This window comes from Aethalodelphis obliquidens, unplaced genomic scaffold (genome assembly GCF_003676395.1).
Source record: "Aethalodelphis obliquidens isolate GAN/ISIS:26980383/991018 unplaced genomic scaffold, ASM367639v1 scaffold125, whole genome shotgun sequence".
In the NCBI taxonomy this organism is placed as follows: Eukaryota; Metazoa; Chordata; class Mammalia; order Artiodactyla; family Delphinidae; genus Aethalodelphis; species Aethalodelphis obliquidens.
Genome location: NW_020838069.1, coordinates 528,392 through 551,574, shown reverse-complemented (window position 1 = coordinate 551,574; position 23,183 = coordinate 528,392). Strand labels below are relative to the sequence as shown.

The 23,183-nt window shown below is 40.5% G+C and overlaps 1 protein-coding gene across 4 annotated transcripts in view; it reads right to left on the bottom strand.

The window, feature by feature from the left end:
• The window catches only part of ARIH2 (ariadne RBR E3 ubiquitin protein ligase 2), a 47,762-nt gene that overhangs the window by 10,490 nt on the left and 14,089 nt on the right, over nucleotides 1-23,183 (bottom strand). For 3 of the 4 annotated variants that reach the window (XM_027098717.1, XM_027098719.1, XM_027098718.1), the window contains 5 exons: nucleotides 7,506-7,573; nucleotides 4,703-4,766; nucleotides 3,069-3,219; nucleotides 1,793-1,914; nucleotides 430-539 (listed from right to left, as the gene is read on the bottom strand). In XM_027098717.1, coding sequence (XP_026954518.1) covers nucleotides 430-539; nucleotides 1,793-1,914; nucleotides 3,069-3,219; nucleotides 4,703-4,766; nucleotides 7,506-7,573 — 515 coding nt within the window. Of the gene's footprint in view, nucleotides 1-429; nucleotides 540-1,792; nucleotides 1,915-3,068; nucleotides 3,220-4,702; nucleotides 4,767-7,505; nucleotides 7,574-16,631; nucleotides 16,678-23,183 lie in introns of all 4 variants that reach the window. The other variant, XM_027098720.1, reaches the window with a different exon arrangement.

The window sequence follows — 23,183 nt, the reverse complement described above, 5'->3', positions numbered from 1 at the left end:
GTCTACTGAATAAACCCCAGGTAAATATAAACACATTTATGGATTATAGTGTTATAAAATTAGCAGAAAGGCCAAGAGAAAGATTAAAACGTTGATGGTTGTTGCTTTCAGATACAGTAGTATGTGAATTATCTGTGCAGGTAGATACACACCCATACAGACATGCAGTCTCTGGGCCATGAGTCTCAGCAGCATAACCACAGCACATTCCCCAAGAATCTGTGCCCCGTTCTTGTCTCCAGACTGACTATTATCAAACATCTCATGGAACATGAGATGCTAGGTACAAACCCTGCCCACGTGGAACAGAGCTGCTCTTCTGGCTCAACGACCCTGCCTCTCCCAGCCCCACCCTCATAAGAGCAACGGCAGTGATGCTTTAGAGCAGGGGAAGGCACAAGCCCAGGGCTGCTCAGCACCCACACTCACCAGAAGACCTCGTTGCACCGATTGCACTGTACTCGGCGAGCTCTGGGCTCCTGTACCCGGATAACCATGGGGCAGTCTGCACCAGGGCACAGCTGGAGCTGGTAGTGACTCTGTGAACACACCAAGGGGAGGAATAATGAGGACATCCCCTAGTTGGTGCCTCCAAATTAGACCTCCCTGAGTACTCAAACACCTTCTGTTCTTCCAGCTGATGACTTATATCAAGGGGCTACAGGAATTCAAGATGGATGTTGTGAAGACCAGACATTAGGCAGGTAGTGCAAATGACCTTTGTTTGTTTGCTTGTTTTTAATATTTATTTATTTGGCTGCGTCAGGTCTTAGTTGCGGCACATGGGATCTTCGCTGTGGCATGCGGGATCTTTCGTTGAGGTGTGTGGGCTCTTCGTTGCAGCATGTGGGCTTCTCTCTAGTTGTGGCGCACAGGCTCCAGAGCACACAGGCTTAGTTGCCCCGCGGCATGTGGGATCTTAGTTCCCCAACCAGGGATCAAACCCGAATCCCCTGCACTGGAAGGCAGATTCTTGACCACTGGACCACCAGGAAGATCCCTGAAAATGACCTTTGAATGCTTAGCTTAAACTAGGTAGCAACTCACTAGAATGCTCTAAGATTACATGACAAAATGGAATACAGAAGTGTGTCTCTGAAATGAAAGGGCATACGGACCAGGGCTGGAAAGGAACACAGACCACTCAGCTGCGCATAAGACTCTGAGGGGCTCAATGACCCTCAGGCATCTACCAAAGGCAGAAAACAGCACAAGGAACAAGGCATTGCTTTTCCTGTGGCATGTGCATGAGACAACCCAGACCGTCAATCAATCCAATAAGCTTGGGCATGAAAGACAAAGATGAAAATTATGCTGCATAGAACAAACAAGCCTGAACAGGTAGCGCAATAGAGGGGAAGGACTCCAAAACTGACCATGCTGAAAACCTGAACAAGTTTTCCAATTGCCCAAAAAGCAACACCTCTTCTTTGTGCTGAACCACACAGTGAACTGAACAGAACAGCAACTCCTGAGATATGCCTGACTTGTGTTTATCCCGACATACAACAGCTTGTTTAAGCAACTCTGTATAAGGTGGGGATGCCTGACCATTCTACAAGAGAAAACCAAGGCTCAGAGAGGTAAAATAATGGGTCAAGGGATACATAACAAGGAAGCAAAAGACCTGGGATTCACTAGCACTCTAGTAGTTTTCAAACTGTTTTAAAGCCGTGGAGCTCTTTCTTCAAACGAAAGCATCTACTGGCAGTCTAGTCTATAAAGTAACTGGTGAGCATCTGATGAAAAGCAGGCCTGGGAAGACAGAGGGCACAACAGGGGCTGGGCATACCTCCACATAGTCCCTGAAGAGGTAGCGTCTGTATTTGTCTCTCAATTCTTCATTGGGCAGCAATGGAAACACAAAGTCCTCTGGTGTTCGAAGCGGGCAGTCCTGAGCCATGCAAGAGACACCTGTTGAACAAAGATAACCTGATGGACAACTGTATCGCAGAAGACACAGCGATAATATATTTGCTGAGTTCAACCAACAAATTCAGATTCTATGTAAGGAACCCCTAAAGCATCAGAATTTATTCAAAGAAGAGAGAAATTAATATATTTGCACAGTGATGCAACTAAAATATTATTCCAAATTAAATAGGATAGGGAATTCCCTGATGGTCCAGTGGTCAGGACTCGGCATTCTCATTGCCAGAGCCCTGGGTTCAATCCCTGGTCGGGGAACTAAGATCCTGTAAGCCGCACAGAGCCACCAAAAAAACCCCAACAAAAACAAAACAAATTAAATCATATATATCACAAACAGCACCAATAAAAAACAAAACTGTTTAAAAAATCCTATAGGGTGGGCTTCCCTGGTGGCACAGTGGTTGAGAGTCTGCCTGCCAATGCAGGGGACACGGGTTCGTGCCCCGGTCCAGGAAGATCCCACATGCCGCAGAGTGGCTGGGCCCGTGAGCCATGGCCGCTGAGCCTGTGCATCCGGAGCCTGTGCTCCGCAACGGGAGAGGCCACAACAGTGAGAGGCCCACGTACCGCAAAAAAAAAAAAAAAAAAAAAAAAAAAAAATCCTATAGGGTTATTAACTAACAATTTAGTTCTGTGATGTTGAATATTACATGCATGTGATTACCGTCAATACAATGAGATTTTGCAGACACAATTAAAGTAATGCTGATTTAGTTTCAAATATCAAGTCATAGTTAAATATTCCTTTAACTGATCATCAAGTTTGATTTGTGCTTATATTTCCTAAATAACAGCTAACTCTCTAGGTGTTTCTGAGTTATGGCTGCCACTCTGAGAATCAAGATAGATACGGTAGGCAGCTTAAAGGACAGTTCTCCCAAAAGGCAAGAGAAGGTAGCCTTGCATTCACACCAACGTTTACATATATGCCCAAACATTAGCCTTAACTCTCTCATTTTGCTCAGGTCTAAACGTTGCCATTGTTCAGACAGATGTGTTTGGAAACCAATGGTTCTGACAATAAAAACTTCAATTAGGCTCACAAGAAAACACTCAGTTGACCTGAGAACCTGAAAGGGCAGAGCTAAAGCTAAATACTTCATGCCAGCCTTTTATAAATCCTATGGCAGACTCACCCACACCCACGCCATCCTTGACAAGTACTGAGCAGTGTTGCTCCCAGCAGCTGCGGCAAAACTGGTGCTGACAGGCCAGAGACAGTAGGTTTTCCTTCCGCACAAACTGCATACACACTGCGCAGTGGTGAGGGGGATGGGTTGTGGGGACCTGGGGAGAGGCAGAGTGATATGAGCCATGGGAGGCAATTCTGACCCCACAACAAGTGTCAGAACTCAACTGCAATGTGTGCACTCTGCGAGTTCCAGTTTTGAGCAGAAAGCATATTATCAGGAAGGCTTTCTGAAGGAGGTGGTAACTGAACTAGGCTTGATGAATCACTAGGATTTAGAGAGGCAGAGAGAAGATGGAAATGAGAACTAACAGTAGTTTATAACGTCAGGCTGAAAAGACCAGGATTTCAGAACTGTCAAGGTCCTCAGAGGTCATTCAATCCACCTTCTTTCAGAGACTATTGGGTTTCTTTTGAAAACTGCCCTCATTCAGCACAGCACAGAGTTGCTCCTCAACAAGTACTACAAACCCAGCCATATAGGTGCTTAGAGGCTGAGTGTGAGCCTCTAACAGCCCACAATGCAGTTTTACGTGTCAAAGACAGTGATTTTCCCATATCAATATGTCCAAGACATAGAGTATTACAGTTTTTACCAAGTTACAACTCATCCTTAACATACCAAAGAGATGTCACATACAATTAATTTAGAGAGATGAGGAAGGCTTCTACAAGGGAAGAAACTCTTCTAGTTTGTGGGCAAATAACTGTAAAGCTTAAACTCCAGAATCCATACCATGCTACACAAACTGGCAAAGACAATCTGGGGACCCCAGCCAAAAACACTAACCAATGAAAAAGTCCACTACATGTTTAACATTAGGTTCTTGTTAGTTTACTGGGAATACAAAAAATAACTTGAGGAAAAGGACCGTATTCTCATGTTTGTCCAGTATTCTCCTAGAAATTTTCTCCTAAGAGACTGCAGAAGTTATGTGGTGATCTGAGCCCCAATTCTCCCTCCTGAGAGTGCTTTTAACATGGCCCTCATTCATTTGACAAATGCTGACTGAACTCTCAGATACAGAGGAAATTGCTATACATTGATTCCTAAACTTAAAAAGCACTTACAGTCTAGTAGGGGAGCTGAAAAGATATGAGTGAATTACTACAACATACACATAAAGGTTTAAAGATATAAATAGAGGAGTTTGGAGGGGAGTGGTCCCAGGAGATATGTTTTGTGAGAGATGGCTTGGATGTGGGTCTCTAAAGATGAGTTCCATTTCCACAAGCAGAGATGGGGACAGAATCTGGACATTCCAGACCAGGGAAGGCACAAGCAGAGTCAAAGAGGCATGTGGTGAGTGGGAACACCAAGAACACAGCAGGAATAGAGTACAGGCTGTATGTAAGTGCAAGGAAAAAGGTGAGGCTGGAGAGGGCAGGCAATGATTCACTCCTCATCTATGAGGAAAATTTCCAAACTATAATGGAAATGGAAGATTTAGGCTTATGCTGGAACAAATATCATGGGCATATTGCACTACAAACAAGGCAAGATGGTTCTCAATAACAATGTGAGCCACAGAAAGAGCCATGGGCAACAGGAGAAGCCTTATTCAAGGAGGAGACACTCACATGTTTCGACGGATTGGGCTGAACTCGAGCCTCAACGAGCAGTTGAGCACAATTAGACTTGTATCTACAAAACAAAACGCAGAAGTAAAGGGAATCAGAACCTGAAGACAAATAGTTTTACTTCTGAACAAAAACAGGATAGACCAACATGTGTTGCAGTCACACTGAAGCGTCTTTGTCTTTTAACTACCTTCTCGCAAAACCAAGCTGGCTTTTTACCTTACTACAAATACTTTCTGCTTTTTCAATTTTTTTAGCTCTCAATTGGTATAAGAATAACAACTCTGTCCTAAAGGCACTCAACTATAAGAAAAATACTTATGAAGGACCATATCTGCTTTAAATCCCTTTCTAGAATTACAAGCAAATATCTCTATGTCTTCAGAATAGGAAAGGATATCTTCAAGACACAGAAAAAGCAAAGCATAAAGGAAAACTCTGTATGCTACATTTAAGAACTTCAATTCAGGGAACTCCCTGGTAGTCTAGTGGTCAGGATTCTGGGCTTTCACTGCTGTAGCCCAGGTTCAATCCCTGGTCAGGAAACTGAGATCCCGCAAGCCAAAAGAACTTCAGTTCATCAGAAGACAAGATAAAGTGAAAAGCCAAGCTATAAACTGAAAGATAATTCAATACATATACAACTGGTAAACAACTGATATTCAGAATAAACAAAACAAAAACTCCTAAACGTCCATTTGAAATGAAAAACAACAATTAGAAAAATGGGCAAAAGACATAACAGGCATTTCACAGAAGAGGAAGCACAAATCACATAGGAAAAAATGATCAACCTCCTTAATAACCTGGACATTGAAATTAAAGACAACCAGATGCCACTTACACCCACCAGACTGTAAAACTTTAATTCTGACACTCCTACACCACTAGTGGGTATATAACATGGTACAATAACTTTGGACAACATTTTGGCATTATCTAGTAAAGTTGAAGTAACACATACTCTACAGACCAGCTATTCACTTTCTGTACTTAACCCTAGAAAAATTATGTGACACTATAAGTCATGTACAACAGTTTTCAGAGTTGCATTATTTTTAACAGCAAAAAACTAAAAACTCACAAATAGTTTTTGACAGGAGGATGGATAAGATGTCATAATGTTCAACCTTGTTAATTTAAAACGTTGAAGAATACATATGATATGATTCCATGCCTGTAAAGTTCTAAAAACATACAAAACTAAAAGATATATAATTTAAGAATAAATAAGAAAATGATCAATACCGAATTCAAGGTACTGGTCGCCCTGGAAAAGGAAGGGATTGTAGCCAGGCAGGGATTGCCATCAGAGAGGTCTCTGAGTAAAGGTCAGAGGGTTTCTTTGTTTGCTTTATTTGTCTTTAAAACCTATATACATCACAAATATGGCATGTGAGTGCACACTCACACATTTTTGGGGAAAAAAATTTCATAATAAAAATTTAATTCCTTTCTGGAATGAGGTATGACATAAATACATTTAAAAATAAAAACAGTTATCATGTGGCAATAAAAGTGCCACACAAAGTCCAGGTAATCACATTACCAAGACACCAGGAATCTGAGCAGGGAAGAACTACATCTCATATACATGATTTCCTTACTCTGCCTAGTCAGAATGCCTACTTTAATTTTTATTCCTAGTTCTCACACTACTATTCTTAGTATCTTTATAGCTATCCAAATTGTCTCCATCCCCAAGTTAGGCTAGAGAGTTTGGACAGTGCTAGATACCCATTACCGGAACCTATGTGGTTCCAGAGTTTTGGATAGCAGTGCAGACAGGGAAGTTCATCTGGAAGTCTACCTAACTGTATTCAGCTCTTCAGTATAGACAGTGAGAGTGCAGTTAGTGAACCAGGAATGCATTTGCTCTTTCCTGATCAGGCTGGGCTGCTCTGGCTAGTTTGGCCTTCTTAGCCTAGAGAAGGAAAGGCATAATGATCTTCCTCTGCCGATCAACAGAATCACACCATACAGAGAAGGAAGACTCACTGTGGTGTGAAAGAGCAGGGGTAGTGACCAGTGTACTGCTCAGCAGGAGCAGTTTTGTTCTCCAGGAGTTAGCTGGCAGTCCAGAGGCATTTTTGATTTACGGACTTCTAGTAGGTAGACCCCGGAGATTCTTCCAAACCTCCTACAATTCACAGAACAGTCCCTTCACAACAAAGAGTTATCTAGCCCAACACATCAACAGTGCTTAGGATGAGAAACCCTGAGCTAGACAGAAGCACATGCCTCTTAGAGGAACCCCCTTAGAGGATGCCTAAGGAGGAAGAACCCCTCCTCCTGACAACTTCCAGGACACCTGAGACTCCAAGTTGTGTGCCTCAAGGGCTCTGGTTCTGGAAGTGCGGGGTAAACTAGCTGACCTTTTTTCTGAAGGTAATATGCACTATGTCATGATGTATTCCTCACTTGATGTGTCTGAAAGAAATAACTGGAGATACTGTCAAGTGTTATCTAGAAGGACACTGATTAAAAATTAACAATGGCATAAAAAATTTGACCTAACTTCACTGTACAACAACAGGGGTTTGGAAAAGTATGGAACATCTATATAATAAAATACTGTGCTAGTTAAAACTGGGGTAGAAAGAATATGCTGAAAACATGGGAAAATGTTCACCATATACTGAGGAAAAAAAGGCTATACACTATGATCCAGTGTTTTAAAAATATAATCTGCACACTGTTAAGGACATTCTCCAAAACATAAACAATAATCATCACTGGGCGGGTAGGCAGAGAGAGGAGCTATGGGCAATGCCATCTCTTCTTCCTCCCCCAAACACCTTACCTGTCCATTATCTCTGCGACTTGCCAGTGGAAATTAACTAATATAAGTTTAGCAACTGAATGAGATACCTAGAAAGAAAAAAAAAAAAGAAATCAAATTATAATGTAGTTTCTTTCAGAGTGCTCTGCATTTTGAGAAATGCATACATTCATCTCTATTGCAGGCCCAGGCTTGACTTTCAAATTCTTCCTCTTGGTTCTCTGTTTCATCTTTTAAGTTCAGACTCTTATAGTCTTAGTGATTTCTTGGCTCTCTTGATTTTTCGATCTTTGTTTTCATTAACGACCCTTCAAAGAAATTAGTTTGATTTGAAACTTATGCGAAACCATCCTATTTACAGTAAATAACGACCCAGCATCCAATTTAAGAAAAAGAGCTGTTAGGTTCCCTAATGTGATTTGTTTCCTCAAGCTGCTGTAGGAGGCTATACATGGTAAGTGCACCTCTAGTTAGGCGTGTTACTTGCAGAAAACCTCAGGCTTGGACTTCTTGTATAAACCCAGAAAAACAAAACAAACAAAAAACACCCCTGTTTAAAATCTCTGAATTCCCGGCAACTAATGAGCCCTAATTGCAAGGAGAATTTAGAAGTCCGTGGGCAGCCTTTCTGGCCCCTACATTCTCCTTTAAAGCACAATGGTTATGGCTATCAAAGAGCCTCAGAAGGTGCACTGAACTAGCAATTCTACCTCTGTAAATTTTTTCTGAGGAAATGATACAGGATATGCAGTCCCTGAAAAGGATGTTGCATAGCTAAGTTTACTGACACAGAAAGTAGTTCATATATTAATTTTAATGTTAATAGGAAAGTAAGCTAGTTACAAAACAGAACCCTGAACATCAAGACTTGGGTGGGGGCCTAATCTTTTTCTTTTTGGCCGTGAGGCTTGTGAGATCTTAGTTCCCTGACCAGGAATTGAACCCAGGCCTCCAGCAGTGAAACACAGAATCTTAACCACTGGACCACCAGGGGGCCTTATCTTCTAGTCCGGCTCGGGGCGTCAGAAGATTAGGATGTGTTTGGAGGCCTAGATAAGGCTACCCAGAGAGAGCATTGCAAAACACGAGGGTGCTACTGAATCAAGGAAAAACAAGGAGCACACTTCAACCTAGGGAGCCAAGAGAACACACAGAACCTTGGTACTCTGCTCACTGGACTGAGTTTTCATACAGGAGCACCTAGAGCCCGTGTCCGCAACAAGAGAAGCCACTCCAACGAGAAGCCTGCGCACCACAATGAAGAGTAGCCCCCGCTAGCCGCAACTAGAGAAAGCCTGCACGCAGAAACAAAGACACAACACAGCCATAAATAAAAATTAACTAACTAACTAACTAAATATATATATATAGAAACACTTAACAACTGGGGGAAGTCTTCCACTCTTCTTATATGTCCAATTGTGGAGAACAAAAATCTTCCAGCAGAACCAAGACAAACTCTTGCTGGACTGTTTTGACAAGCAACTAACAACCGGTTAGTAGTTAGGATTACATATTATCAAGAACGACTTAAAGCTTTCTTTTATGGATTTATTTATTTATTTTTGGCTGCACCATGCAGCTTGCGAGATCTCGGTTCCCCGACCAGGGACTGAACCCAGGCCATGGCGGTGAAAGCCCCAAATCCTAACCACTAGGCAACCAGGGAACTCCCCCAAAAAGGACTCACAATGAGAAGGTCAAACCTTTTCCAAAAGGAAAATGGGTCCAAGGTGATAACCACTGACAGCCAAAAAAACTAATGACTTAGGAAGGAACACATATGACCATGTCACGTTCAAAACAAATTTGCGGTTCTATCAGATCAATATGTAATAAGAAGATTAAAAGTCTTATTTATTTATGAGTCTAATCGAGGAAAAGACTAGAAACTAAGAACTAGGAAGTTCTTGCCCCAAAATTTGGAACCCCAAGGTAATTACAGATTAATCTGAGCTTCTCCCCACAGAGATAGAGTCCACCATTCTCTCCATCACAGGGGTCAAAGAGGGCCCTTCTCAATAATAATAGGTCACTATTTCCAGCATGCCTGGGACTATTACCCCTGTCTAAACTGCAAACCCTTAGCTGGTGGAATGTGTCCACTTTGGATACTCACAAGACCATGAGGCAAGAATAGTTAGGATGAATTTAAACAAAGACTCTCAAGAGCAGAAATAAGATGTTTTCGTAACCCCCCACCTCCTCCCCAAAATGTTAGAGCTATTCTCAAGAATCATGCTTGAAAATATATATAATACTTCGAAAGTTCAGTGGGTATAACTGCCAATATGAATTCAATTTTGGTTCACAGTTTGTCAAAATGTTTATTTTAATTGCTGAATTTCAATCTATTTGGAATTGCCGACAGTGGATATACTATTCTTTATACACATGTACCAGGCAATATAAACTCCCTTGTCGCCAAATTCAACAAACATAATGGTCTCTGTGATGAGTCTCGCAGAACCTGTTCAGGTACACTAAATGTGCTCTTCCTCCTGAATGCCCATCTTGTCACTGGAGACATCACACTCCTACACCCGCATCAGCATTTTCCTCTATGTCTCGCTCTTCCTTACCACTCCACCCTCTTCCATCACCACCATTCCACTGCACAATCTCTAGTCCTGCCTCTCCTAAACACTTCCATCAGAAGGGCTTCACTATCACCTGGACAAAGGAAAGGTATCTTATATACTGACATGCCAGTGTCTATTATCTGCCCGCCACCCCCACCCCCCCGCCACCCATAGCCCCCAGGATGAGTTTCCTGAAGCCTCCATGTAACAATTGCAATAACAGACTATTCTTAGAGCTTTCACGTCTTACCAGGATCAGTCCCAACCTGTTTAAAACCCGTCACAGCTCTCCAGTACTGACAAGATGAACCTTAAGCGTTAGTCAAGAGTCATTAGGACCCACTGCAGAACCACTGCCCTGAGGAGTCCAGCAATAGACCAAATGATTCCAGCAACCCCAAGAGGCTCCCTGACTGTTCTCTGCCAAGCATGCCCTTCTTCTTCTTATACAGCAAATATTTGGAAATTAAAGAACATACCTCTATAAAACCTGTGCATCAAGGAAGAAATCACAAGAAAAATTAGGAAATGTTTTGAACGAATGATAATGAAAATACCACATAATAAAAGTTGTGAGATGCAGCTAATATAATGCCAAGAGGGAAATTTACAAATGTAAGTATTTATACTATAAAGGTCCAAAAATCAATGACATAAGGGACTACCTTAAGAAGCTAGAAAAAGATGACAAAGTTAAAAGAAGAAAAAAGATAAAAACAGAAATAAAATCCAAAACAAATAGTGAAAATCAATAAAGTCCAAAAGTTGATTCTTTTTTTTTTTTTTTTTTTTTTTGCGGTACGCGGGCCTCTCACTGCTGTGGCCTCTCCCATTGCGGAGCACAGGCTCCGGACGCGCAGGCTCAGCAGCCATGGCTCCAGGCCCAGGCGCTCCACGGCATGTGGGATCCTCCTGGACCGGGGTACGAACCCGTGTCCCCTGCATCGGCAGGCGGACTCTCAACCACTGCGCCACCAGGGAAGCCCCCAAAAGTTGATTCTTTAAAAAAATCAATAAAGTTGATAAAAACTTTAGCTAGAACAATTAAGAAAAAAAGAATACAAATTGCCAATAACAAGGGTGATAAGAGGGACTATCCCTACAAATCTTACAGGTATTAAAAGGAAAATAAGAAAATATGAATAATCAAATGCTAATAAATTTGATATCTTAGATGAGATTGACAAGTTCCTTGAAAAACACTTACCAAAACTGACACAAAATAAAAACTGAATAGCTCTGTATCTATTAAAGACATTGAATTCATGATAAAAAATTTTCTCACAAAATGCCAGACCCAGAAGTTTTTACTGGTGAATTCTATCAAAACTAATATTAAGTAAACACTTCAGAAACTAGAGCAGGAAGGAATACTTCTTCCAAATTCACTTTATGAGACTAACATAACCCTGATATAAAAACCTAACAAAAATATAAAAAGAAAATTACAAATAAGCCTTATGAACAAAAACACAAAAATCAATCCAAATATTTTAGCAAATTAAATCCAGCAATATAGAAAAGGCTGATTTAACATGTGAAAACTCCTAAGACAATTCACTGAATTAACAAAATAAAGGCAGAAAAAACCCAAATGACCATTTCAGTAGATGCAAGAAAACTCATTTGACAAAATTCAATAATCATTCAAGACAAAAATTCTTAGCAAATTAGGAAGAAAAATGGAACTGCCTGAATCTAATATAGGGCATCTATGGAAAACATTATACTCAATAATGAAATAGTGAATGCTAAGATCAGGAACATCGCAGGGATGACCACGCTCATCATTTCACTTAACATTATGAAAGCCCTACCCACGGCAATAAGGAAAGGAAAAAAAAAAAGGACACACACACAAAAGACATAAAAGATTAAAAAAAGAAGCAAATCTGTCTCTATTCCTAAATAAAATGACTACACAGAAAATCCTAAAAGAATCTACAAAACTAGTAGAACTCACAAATTTTGTAAGATAAAAAAATAGAATGCCAATATATAAAAACCAAAAGTATTTCTATATAGCAGCAAACAAATGAAAACTAAAATTTATTTATAAATATATTTTATTTAACCCAAAATATCTAAAATATTATTTCAACATTTTAATCCATAGAAACTAATGAACTATATTTTACATCTTTTTTCCATCTAAATTTTCAAAGTCCATTGTATTCAGAATTATAGTACATACCAATCCAAACTAGCCATATTTCCAGTGCCCAACGGCTACATGTGGTCACAGCTACCATACTGGACAACATAGCTATAGACTGAACACAGCAATCAAAATTAATCAAAATCAGGGACTTCCCTGGTGGCACAGTGGTTAAGAATCTGCCTGCCAATGCAGGAACACGGGTTTGAGCCCTGGTCCAGGAAGATCCCACATGCCGCAGAGCAACTAAGCCTGTGTGCCACAACTACTGAGCCCGCACGCCACAACTACTGAAGCCCATACACTCTAGGGCCTGTGCTTCGCAACAAGAGAAGCCACCGCAATAAGAACCACGTGCACCGCAACGAAGAGTAGCCCCCCCTCACCACAACTAGAGAAGGCCTACATGCAGCAAAGAAGACCCAACACAGCCAAAAATAAATAAATTTATTTTAAAAAATTAATCAAAATCAAAGCAGGGGTTTTAACCACTGGACAGCCAGGGAAGTCCCCAAAGCAATCTTGAAAGAGCAAAGTTGGAGGACTTACACCATCTGACTTCAAGACTTACTATAAAGCTACAGTAATCGAGACAGTGGGGTACTGGCTTAAGGACAGACATATAGATCAATGGAACAGGATAAAGTCCAGAAGTAAACTCATACATTTATGGTTAATTTCCACAATGTAATTCATTGGAGGATAGGATAGTCTTCAACAAACGATTCCGGAATAACTGAACATCATTATAGAAAACAAACATAGAACTTAGCTGTTTAGCTCATGTCACACAAAAATTAACTCAAAATAGTTCACAGATTTAAATGAAACTGAAAACTATAAAACTTCTAGAAGAAAACACAGAAGAAAATCTTTGCAACCTTAGTTTTAGGCAAAGATTTCTTAGATATGATACTGAAAGCACAATCCTTAAAAGAAAAAATCTGATAAACTGGACTTCAACAAAATTAAACGTTTACTCTTCAAAGGATGTTATTAAGAAAATGGAAGAGACAGGCCACAAAATGGGAGAAAAAATAATTGCAAATCATGTACCTGATAAAGAACTTATTTCAGAACATATAAAGAACTCATACAACTCAATAATAAGACAAACACCCCAATTTTTCAAAAATGGGCAAAAGATTTGAACAGACACTTCACAAAAAAAAAAAATGAATAGCAGATACACACAAGAAGAGATCCTCAATATTACCAGTCATTAGGGAAATGAAATGCAAATTAAAACTACAAGATACTGCTTCACACTCACTAGAATGATTATAATCCAGAAGACTGACGATACTAAGTGCTAGCAAGCATGTGGAGAACCTGCAACACTTATATAATGCTGGTGGGAATGTAAAATAGTAGAGTCACCTCAGAAAACATTTTGGCATTTTCTTAAAATGTTAAACATACATTTACCATATGACCTAGCAATCCCACTGCTAGATATCTATCCAAGAGAAATGAGAACATGTCCACATAAAACCCTGGATATAAACAATCACAGCATCATATTTCATAATAGCCAAAAACTGGAATCAACCCAAATGTTCATCAACTGATGAATGAATGGATAAACAAAATGTGGTATACATCTATGCAATGGAAAATCATCATTGGACAATAAAAGGAAAGCATTACTGTGATACAACATGGATGAACTTTGAAAACATTACGCTAAGTGAAAGAAGCCAGACACAAAAGACTACATATTGTATGATTCAGTTTATATTAAATTTCTAGAAAAGGCAAAACTATGCAGACAGTAAGATGATCAGTAGTTTGGTGGGACTGGGAGTGGGGACCAACTACAAATGGATACAAGGGAACTTTCTGGGTGATGAAAATGTTCTATAACTTGGATTGTGGTGATGGTTGTATATTTGTTTACATTTACTAAAACTCTTCTAATGGTACACTTTAAAATGGATGAATTTAATGGAATGTCAGTAATACTTCAATAAAGCTGTTTAAAAATAAAACTGATAGACAGATATATAATAAAGTAAATGCAGCAAAAAGTTAGCAACTATATAATCGAGATGGTATGTAAATGGATGTCCACTGTACAATTCTTTAAACTTCCTTGTATATTTTAAATTTTTCATGAAGTTGGAGGGAAAGTTTGCCAAATTTAATTCAATGGCAATCATCTGCATAAACAAATGTCACAATAAACGGAGGGTTGACCCTTACACTACTGCATCAAATAGTTCATTTTGATCTTTTACTTACTCTTCGAAATGAAAATTTTCCCTTCAGAAAAATTTCCCTTCAGAGTTTTTAACATAGTTCTGACCAAAGGTTAACCGATTAGGCAATGTGAATTTCAGCATAAATAGGTCTGTAATGCCAATAACTTCATAACACTATGGCTCCCTCTAAACCTCCCACACCCAGCCTTCTTAGTGTTCCATTGGATGCTCTTCTCCCGGTCAGCTCAAACTGTTGCTGTTCCACAGGGCACAACTCTCAGGCCTGCCTTCCTCTCACTCCTTGGCCTGTCTCTGAGCAACTGGATTTGTGCCTAAGCCTTGGTCAGTGTGAATATAAGCCCCAAAGATAAGAACTTCTCTCTCATTTTCCCCAGGGAGTTGGGGAAGGGAGTGTGACTGATCAAAGTGGGGAAGGGAGGGCAGTAAGTGGTATAAAGTTCATCAAAGACTGAAGGGTGCCCTCACGTCCCTGGGTGGTCTAGAGAAGGTTTTCACAGAGTCAAAGATGGGGTCAGAACAGAGGCCAAGTGTAGCCCATCTTCCTTGCCTTTTTTCCCTCATTCCCTGTGCCCTCAAACCTGACCCACAATGGGTCAGAAGACTCTGTAGAGCTTTCTCTCCAGCTTGAAAGGACGGTGGGGTCACCTCTGTTGTCATCCACCCTGGACATTGCTCTGTATTGCCAATTCAATTTGGCTTTGTTTTGCCATTACATTTACAATCTCAACACCCTTAGATGGTTTTCTGATCTTTATTTCAGGAAGCACTTGGCTACATGCATGTCAAAAAGGACTTTGCTGCCGGACATCACTATTTCCCAAAGGTTGCAGGCAAACTTCTTCTGTCATCCTCCATAATGTTTGGGAGAGACACTTAAGAAGGTATTTCCCAGATAGAGGCCCTCAAAACATGTTCAGCAGTTACCACCTGTTCACAGATACCTAAAGGACTAGACAGCTGCTGGGGAGTTAAGTTCTCCGTTCTGTTTTTTAACAAAGAATATATAAAGCGTGCACACAATTCTATCCTGGCTTCATAAGCAGGACTTTGGGGGGTGGGTGGGTAGGAGTTGGACCTGAGGGGGAAAATCCAGGATATGAGCCAATGATGTTAAGATTTTCTCATAGAGATGTAATGAAGTGTACATGAATATTTTAACTGCTGTTATCAGCAAGCAGTTCCTGACATGGTTAACAGCACACAAGTCTACAACCTCAGCACTTCGTTAGATATTCTGTCTGGAGACATTTTTATTCCATGATCTAAGGGCTTCAGAGACTAGAGAAATGAAATAGTGTAAACATCAGCCTGTCAACTTGGAATAGAGACCACCTTGATAAGATAAAACTTCTGGATCTATGTGGCCTCTGACCCACTCATTACAAGGAGACAGATGCAGGATTACAGGAACTTAGATAAGGCAACTCCAGCAGCAATCTGGTTATTGGGTTATATTTTAGCACTCTTTTAGCATTCCTATGACTTGTTGCCCCACTCTATGTCTCAATTTCATTGTATGTATTTTCCCTATTAGGTCCCTGAGCAGAAAGCTGACTGTGGTGAAATTATTTTTCAAATCACAGGACCCTAAGTCCACCTGAAGTCTGTTAGTAAATGAGAGCCACACATTTCTTTTCTGGTTTCCACCAAACCCTTCCCCGATAAAAATTCAAGTAAGTCTCTATCAGAATTTTATAACTTAATCATTGGAACAAACATTTTTGATCCCCTGACCACAAAGAACTTAAAATACCAGAGGGAGATAAATCCTGCTACTGAAGGAAACGGTAAGTACATACAATATTCTGGACTCTTTCAATACATCGCCAACATCTATCTTTGGGAAAAATGTCTTCAGAATTTCAGAAAATTTAAGTCATTACTTGACATCCCAGAGAACCTGTATAGTATATTTATTATTCAAAATAATGCACAGGACATGCTAATTTTATGTAAGGATCAAAGCACATACTGAATAGCCTCCATTCCTGACAACAGTTCCCCAAGGAAACCCCTGAACATGGTCAGTTGCTTCTTCATCTTTTTAGTCTCCTATAGCTGGTTCAAGCTGTCCAGCCCTTGGGGACAAGTTAATAACACAGCTTGCAGATAGATTTTTTTCCCCCAGAAAAAAGAAATTCAGCAGCCCACCAAAACTGTCACCAGCCCTTCCCACACTTACCAGTGCCATAGGGAGGATGCAGCTGATGGCAGTGAGCATCAACGGCCTGAAAAAATACAGGTGGTAGTTTCAATTTTTATTTAGAATTCTTACTTGCCAACTGCCTGAAATCTTTTAAGGCTACATGAATGGGTCTCCATGCCTCAGCCTGTTGTTAAGCCACTTCATGGTCCAATCACATTTGTTAACAAACACTAGTGGTCATTCACTAAAAAGCAGAGATGAAGGAAAAGAGTGAATTGTTGGCCAGCTTCTGGGCCTGGGGTAGAAAGGGACATGATACAGGAAAACTAGCCTAAGGAGATCAAGATGGATGGATTTTGGTCTTGGAGGGTAGAGGGTGAAGCAAGAAAGTACTGAAGGAATAAGAGAAAGAAGGTTAAAGCACAGAGACAAAGGAGTAGGTGAACACCAGCCTAGAATGGGGCAAAATCAGCAGTGGTGGTGGTGGTAGTAGGGTCTCAGAGTGCCTATGACCTTAGGCAAGGTCTAAAGTCTAATTTAAGTGGTGGGCCTTCACTTCTCCCATACTTCACACCTTCATACTCTCAGCCTCTAAAAGGTCAGCTCTCAGGCACCTGATTGTAACTTTGCTTCCTTTACTTTCTCTCCGTGGAGGGAGGGCTGACTTGTAATTGAGGCACCCATGTATTATAAGTGCTTTAAAAACTCTGATTAATAAACACAAATTTGAAGATTTCTCTCCAGTCTATCCTTAATTTAGTCCTGTTATGGTCTCTGATCATTAAAATCAATACCAAAAACACCTAAAGACCTTACTAAAGTTATTTATGAAAAATACAATAAAGCAAAAATACGAAAGTCATCCATTTCTTGACCATGAGGGTAATTTTTTTATTATGAAAAATTCCAAGCATCTATATAAGTGAAGACTATAATGAAACCCACGTACCCATCACCCAGCTCCAACATCAACTCATGGCCAGGTCCACTGTATCTGCACCCTACCTATCCCCTACCCTCTAGATTATACTGAAGTAAATCCCAGCCAGCATATCTTTTAGGTTTGCATTTCAATGAAAATCTTCTGGGAAATACTTAGTACAAAAGGCTGATTACAGCCCCTTCTAGAATTCTAACAGTTTTCTAGGGGGATGCCATATATAGGCAGGATGATTGTAACTTCAGTGAACCAAGGTCATATCCAGTAACCACAACCAAAAGAAATGCAGATAGGAGCTGATAGCCAAAGAACTACACATAGTAGGACTAAAAGCCAAGTATCCTACCATATTCCTGCAGCTATAAACCCATCTTGTCCATAAGTGATTTCAAACAATGCTGTCTTCTCCAACTACTGCTACTGTGAGGAGACAAAGGACAGGGAATACCAAATACCTTTAGGCAGTTCCAGCTAGGTCACCTCTCTTCTGCAGAGGACACCTCATAGGCTAGCATATCTTAGTGACAAAGCCACAAACACCAACAGCATATTTCAAAGGCAGAGCCACTGACTGCTGTTGTTGGCTATGCTCAAAACATACATCACATTTTTATAACTTTTATGTTTATGTAAACCTCCAACAGAATAGAAGCTCCTCTCTGAGGGAAGAGGTTTTTAAGAACACTTTCCTCCTCTGTCATACCTAAGCACCTAGAACAATACCTGTGCCAGTACTAGGTCCTATATGCTAATGCTACCCTCTGCCCGTCTCCTATGGTCTGATCTCAAGCCACTGCAAATCCACAGCCTCCTCCAGAGCCCAGGCAGGCACCAAAGCCTTCCAAGCCCTCAGGGGGTGCACAATCTAGCAGGAGAGGCCAGATACAGCTCCAGAAGGGAGGGTTTAAAAAAAAAAAGAAGGCTTCCCTGGTAGCGCAGTGGTTGGGAGTCCGCCTGCCGATGCAGGGGACACGGGTTCGTGCCCCGGGTCTGGGAAGAACCCACATGCCGTGAAGCGGCTAGGCCCGTGAGCCATGGCCGCTGAGCCTGCGTGTCCAGAGCCTGTGCTCCACAACGGCAGAGGCCACAGCGGTGAGAGGCCCGCGTACCGCAAAAAAAAAAAAAAAAAAAAGAAAAAGAAAAAGAATGGCGGGCTGAGAAGCCTTCTGAGGGTGAAAGGAATGGCAGGGATGCTGACGGGAGGTTTGAGGAGGCAAAAATCAAACATTAGGGAGAGGAGCAACAGGAAAGAAGAGTTCAGGCTGGAATCTGGAGAAACCACTTCAAGTTTTTCAAGAGAGCAAAATAAAATGGTGCTTTTAGTGGGGTATATCAGAAAATATGAAATAGAAGTAGAAAAGGTTTTATTTATTTATACCTCCTTTCTTTCTCACCATTCTAAAAAAGGAGGGGGCAGAAACTAAAGGCAAAGAGATCTTTAAGTTATTTTATGGTAGAGGTTAAACTATTTTTTCCCCATCTTTCCTAGCATCTATCTAAAAGTTAAGACAACAGAAGACACTCAGAAACACTTCTTTTATTGGGAATCAACAAATTCTTTACCTATCCCAATTACCACTGAACAAAAAATAAATCAAATGGTTCATAAAAAGCACTTTGATGAAAAGGAACAACACCTGCCCCTCTGTCCCGCCCCACCCCCATCCTCCCAGTCTTCCCATCCAGGAGAAATCTCTCCCAGTCATTCATTCGTCTGGGTTCTTCTGGTTGTTACCAACATCGCTGAGTAGGCCCATAATTCTCTACCAGACTTAGCTTACTTATACCACTCGCTACCCACTCCCATCCAAGCCCCAACTTTTTGATATTAAAATCACTATTTTCAGTTCCTCTATCTGTAGCCTTTGTAATTTTAAGTCATTGTTTACAGGGCCAGAATTGCATTTTCTACCCTGAGCCTCCAATGTCACGATCCTTGGCCCACTCAAAGAAGAATGTTTGTACATCAGGCACAAATACATTATCATTATTAGTCGCTGCCAATCACTCATACTTGTGCCATAAGGAGGGTTTGCTTTATATTTATTTGGCTTGTGATTTTTTTGTGTGTAGTTTTTCTGCTTTGCATGGGAATTCTATTTCCCTTGCCCCTTGTGAAGAGACTTATGGTTTCTTCACCACATCCCACCCATCTTCCAGCTTCTTCATTCTATCTATTGCTGGAATCCACCTCACTCCTATTCCTGAAGAAATTTTTCTTGGATCGCACCAAGTTTCTGTTCCAATCTGGGCTGACCATTTTCCAGGCCTGTTACACAGCTGAACAAGAGACTTTTCACTGGACTACTAGGTTAGTTCAATCATTTCTTTTTTTAAATTAATTAATTAATTATTTTTTGGCTGCTTTGGGTTTTCATTGCTGCAAGCAGGCTTTCTCTAATTGAAGCAAGTGGGGGCTACTCTTCTTTGCGGCCCACAGGCTTCTCATTGCAGTGGCTTCTCTTTGTTATGGAGCACAGGCTCTAGGAGCACGTAGCACGTGGACTCAGTAGTTGTGGCTCGTGGGCTCTAGAGCGCAGGCTCAGTAGTTGTGGCACACGGGCTTACTAGCTCTGCGGCATGTGGGATCTTCCCAGACCAGGGCTCAAACCTGTGTCCCCTGCATTGGCAGGTGGATTCTTAACTACTGCACCACCAGGTAAGTCCTCAATCATTTCTTGAATTTTATTTTTCTCTTTTTTGATTTTCATCTTGAAGTAACTACTTCAGAAAAGGTACAAGGGACATAAATTTTGGGAGTTGTTGCACATCTGAAAACGAGTTTATTTTTCAAGGACAGAATTCTAGATTCAGAACTATTTTCCCTCAGGACTTTGAAGGCCATTGCTCCACTGTCTTCTGGTTGTAACTGCTGCTGCTGAGACATCTGATTCCCATTTCTTTTAGAAGACCTGATATATCTTTATGGAAACTTTTAGAGTTTTCTCTCTATCCTTGTTTTTCTGAAATTTCACAGAGACAGTTCTGGCAATGGGTCTTTCTTTATTCTTCTGGGCAATGAATAGACCCTTTCAATATGAAGACTCTCCTCTCTTTGGCTCCTGGAAATTTCCTTCTTATACTTTTTAATATTTTCTTTCCTTCAATTTTTTGTTCTCACTTCCCACAAATACTAGTAAATGCTGGATCTCTGGCTTGAACTTCCATGTCTCTGTTTTTTCACATACATTTTTTGCCTGCATGTTGGCTTTACACTGAGAGATTTTCTTGATTTTATCTTCTGACCTATCTACGGAATGTTTTTTAACTTGACAAACCCATAATTCATCTCCACAAGTTCTTTTTGTTTTGATTTTCTTCCTGATGGCATCTCTGATTGTTTTATAGATGTCACATCTTCTTGAGTATCTTGGCAAATACTAAATAGTGCACTTTTAAAAACAAGCAAAATTACCTACTGGTCTGTTTCAGCTAAGGTCAATTTTTCTGTTTCTCTTTCATTTTGCATGTTTTCCTGAAATGTCTGGTAATTCTTGGTTAGCCATTCACATAAAAAAATGAAGAGTCACCCAAAAAGGGGGATGAAGTACTGATACATGCTACAGCTTGGATGAACCTCCAAAACATTATGATAAGAGAAAGCAAAACAAAAGGTCACATATTCCATGATTCCATTTATATAACATATATAGGTAAATCCAGAGACAAAGAAAGCAGGTTAGTGGCTGCCAGAGATGGGGGGAGTGGAAAGTAACTGCTTAATGGGTACCAAGTTTCCTTTTGGGGTGATGAAAATGTTTTGGAACTAGATGCAGAAGATGGTTGCACAACACTATGAGTGTACTAAATGTCACTGAATTGTATACTTTAAAATGGTGAATTTTATGTGAATGTTACAATTTTCAAACAGGGGGCCTCAGGAAATGAATCCTAGCTCTGTGTACGTGAACAGACCTGCCAAATGACAGGCTTTTCTTTAGGGTAACTGATCAGGGGCAGCAATTATTCAAGACTCAAAGGCTCCCAAAATGACAAATGAAGAGAACCAAATCTTACATTCTCTAAGTGCCCTATTTCTCCCCAGATTATCCAGATTATTTTGCCGAGAGACCAAGTGAGAGCAGGGCTGACTGTTCTACATACAGACCTTTAATTAATCCCCCCATCTGCAGCACACTTACCTTTCCCAGTCTTTGTCAGTCAAATCAGAGCCCACAACCTCTTCAAAGACACGTTGGACAAACTGGCTCCCACGTACAATGATGTCCCACATGCTCCCCCGACATGTTCTCTTTGTTAATATGTGTTTATAACATATATATGCCTTTACTTTCATTTTCATGGTTATTTAAAAATGGAGGAGCACCTCCATATTTACCTCATGCTCTTTAATAATCTCTTTTCCTGCCCTCCCCCCAGCTCTCCAGGCAACCATTAATTCACTTTCCTTTACAATAGATAAGTTTGCATTTTCTAGCATTGTATATGATTAAATAATAAATTGTTTATTTTTTCCCCTGAGTTTCTTCATGCAGCATATTTTGAGATTTATCAATGATGTTTGTATGAGCAGCCCACTCTTTTTATATTGATGACAGTACGCTGTTCTATGGGTATGCCACTATTTGTTCATTCATCTGTTTGTGGATATTTGGGTTGTTTCCAGTTTTTGGCTATTGTAAATAAAGCTGTTACAGACATTTGAATACCAAACAAACAAAAAAAATGGAGAAGGGACAAACGTATGTGAGGGCAGCCAACCATCTTGAAGCAAAGACTTCAGGTGTTCTACTTATGTCATAAAATAAAAACCCTTTAAAACATTCACATTGTATTTATGATTGCAGATACTATTAGTCAGTTTTACAGCTACTCATTATCAACATGGACATAAGGACCCACTTTTATTTTGGTAAGGAAATACGAAGTAATGTTTAGACATCAAAAATATTACAGGAAACCTACCCAATTTGTGAGTATAGGTGGGCAGTTTACATCCTACTCTCATTCTGGTTAAAAAAACAGTACACTCTGAATGTTGGACATATCTTTTCAGCAGCCAAAGAAAGGATGCACTCCTCTTTCCTCATTTTGATAACCTGAATCATTTCATAATCTTTTTGTACTTCCACATGAATATAATGTAAAATACCTCACCTCACCTCTGAAGATTGTTTTATTATATCTGCACGAAGTTCAGTCTTCTGTATGAGAACTGCCAAAACTAATTCTGACATGCACACCAAGCTGGGAACCACATATCCACTAGGTATATATTATCTGTACTTAAAAGTCAGCTGGCTTCATGGAAGCCCTTCAACAAGCATGTCTTCTGTTTACAAACATGAGCACGCAGAGTAGAGCCTCGGGGTTAGATTCTCAACTTTTGCAATTATTGGCCTGGGCTTAGGCAGTCAGATCAACAATAAGCAACACTTACTGAGAACAAAACATAACCTGGCATTTTTTGCTAGATGTTGTTATACAAAGAAAAAACATGTACCTCCATCTCAAAGAGTTCAATCCCTGGCTTACAAACAACTAATTTTCCAAATAGCATAAGCACATACCAAGAAACGTGCACAGGGACTTCCCTGGTGGCGCAGTGGTTAAGAATCCGCCTGCCAATGCAGGGGACACGGGTTTGAGCCCTGGTCCAGGAAAATCCCACATGCCATGGAGCAACT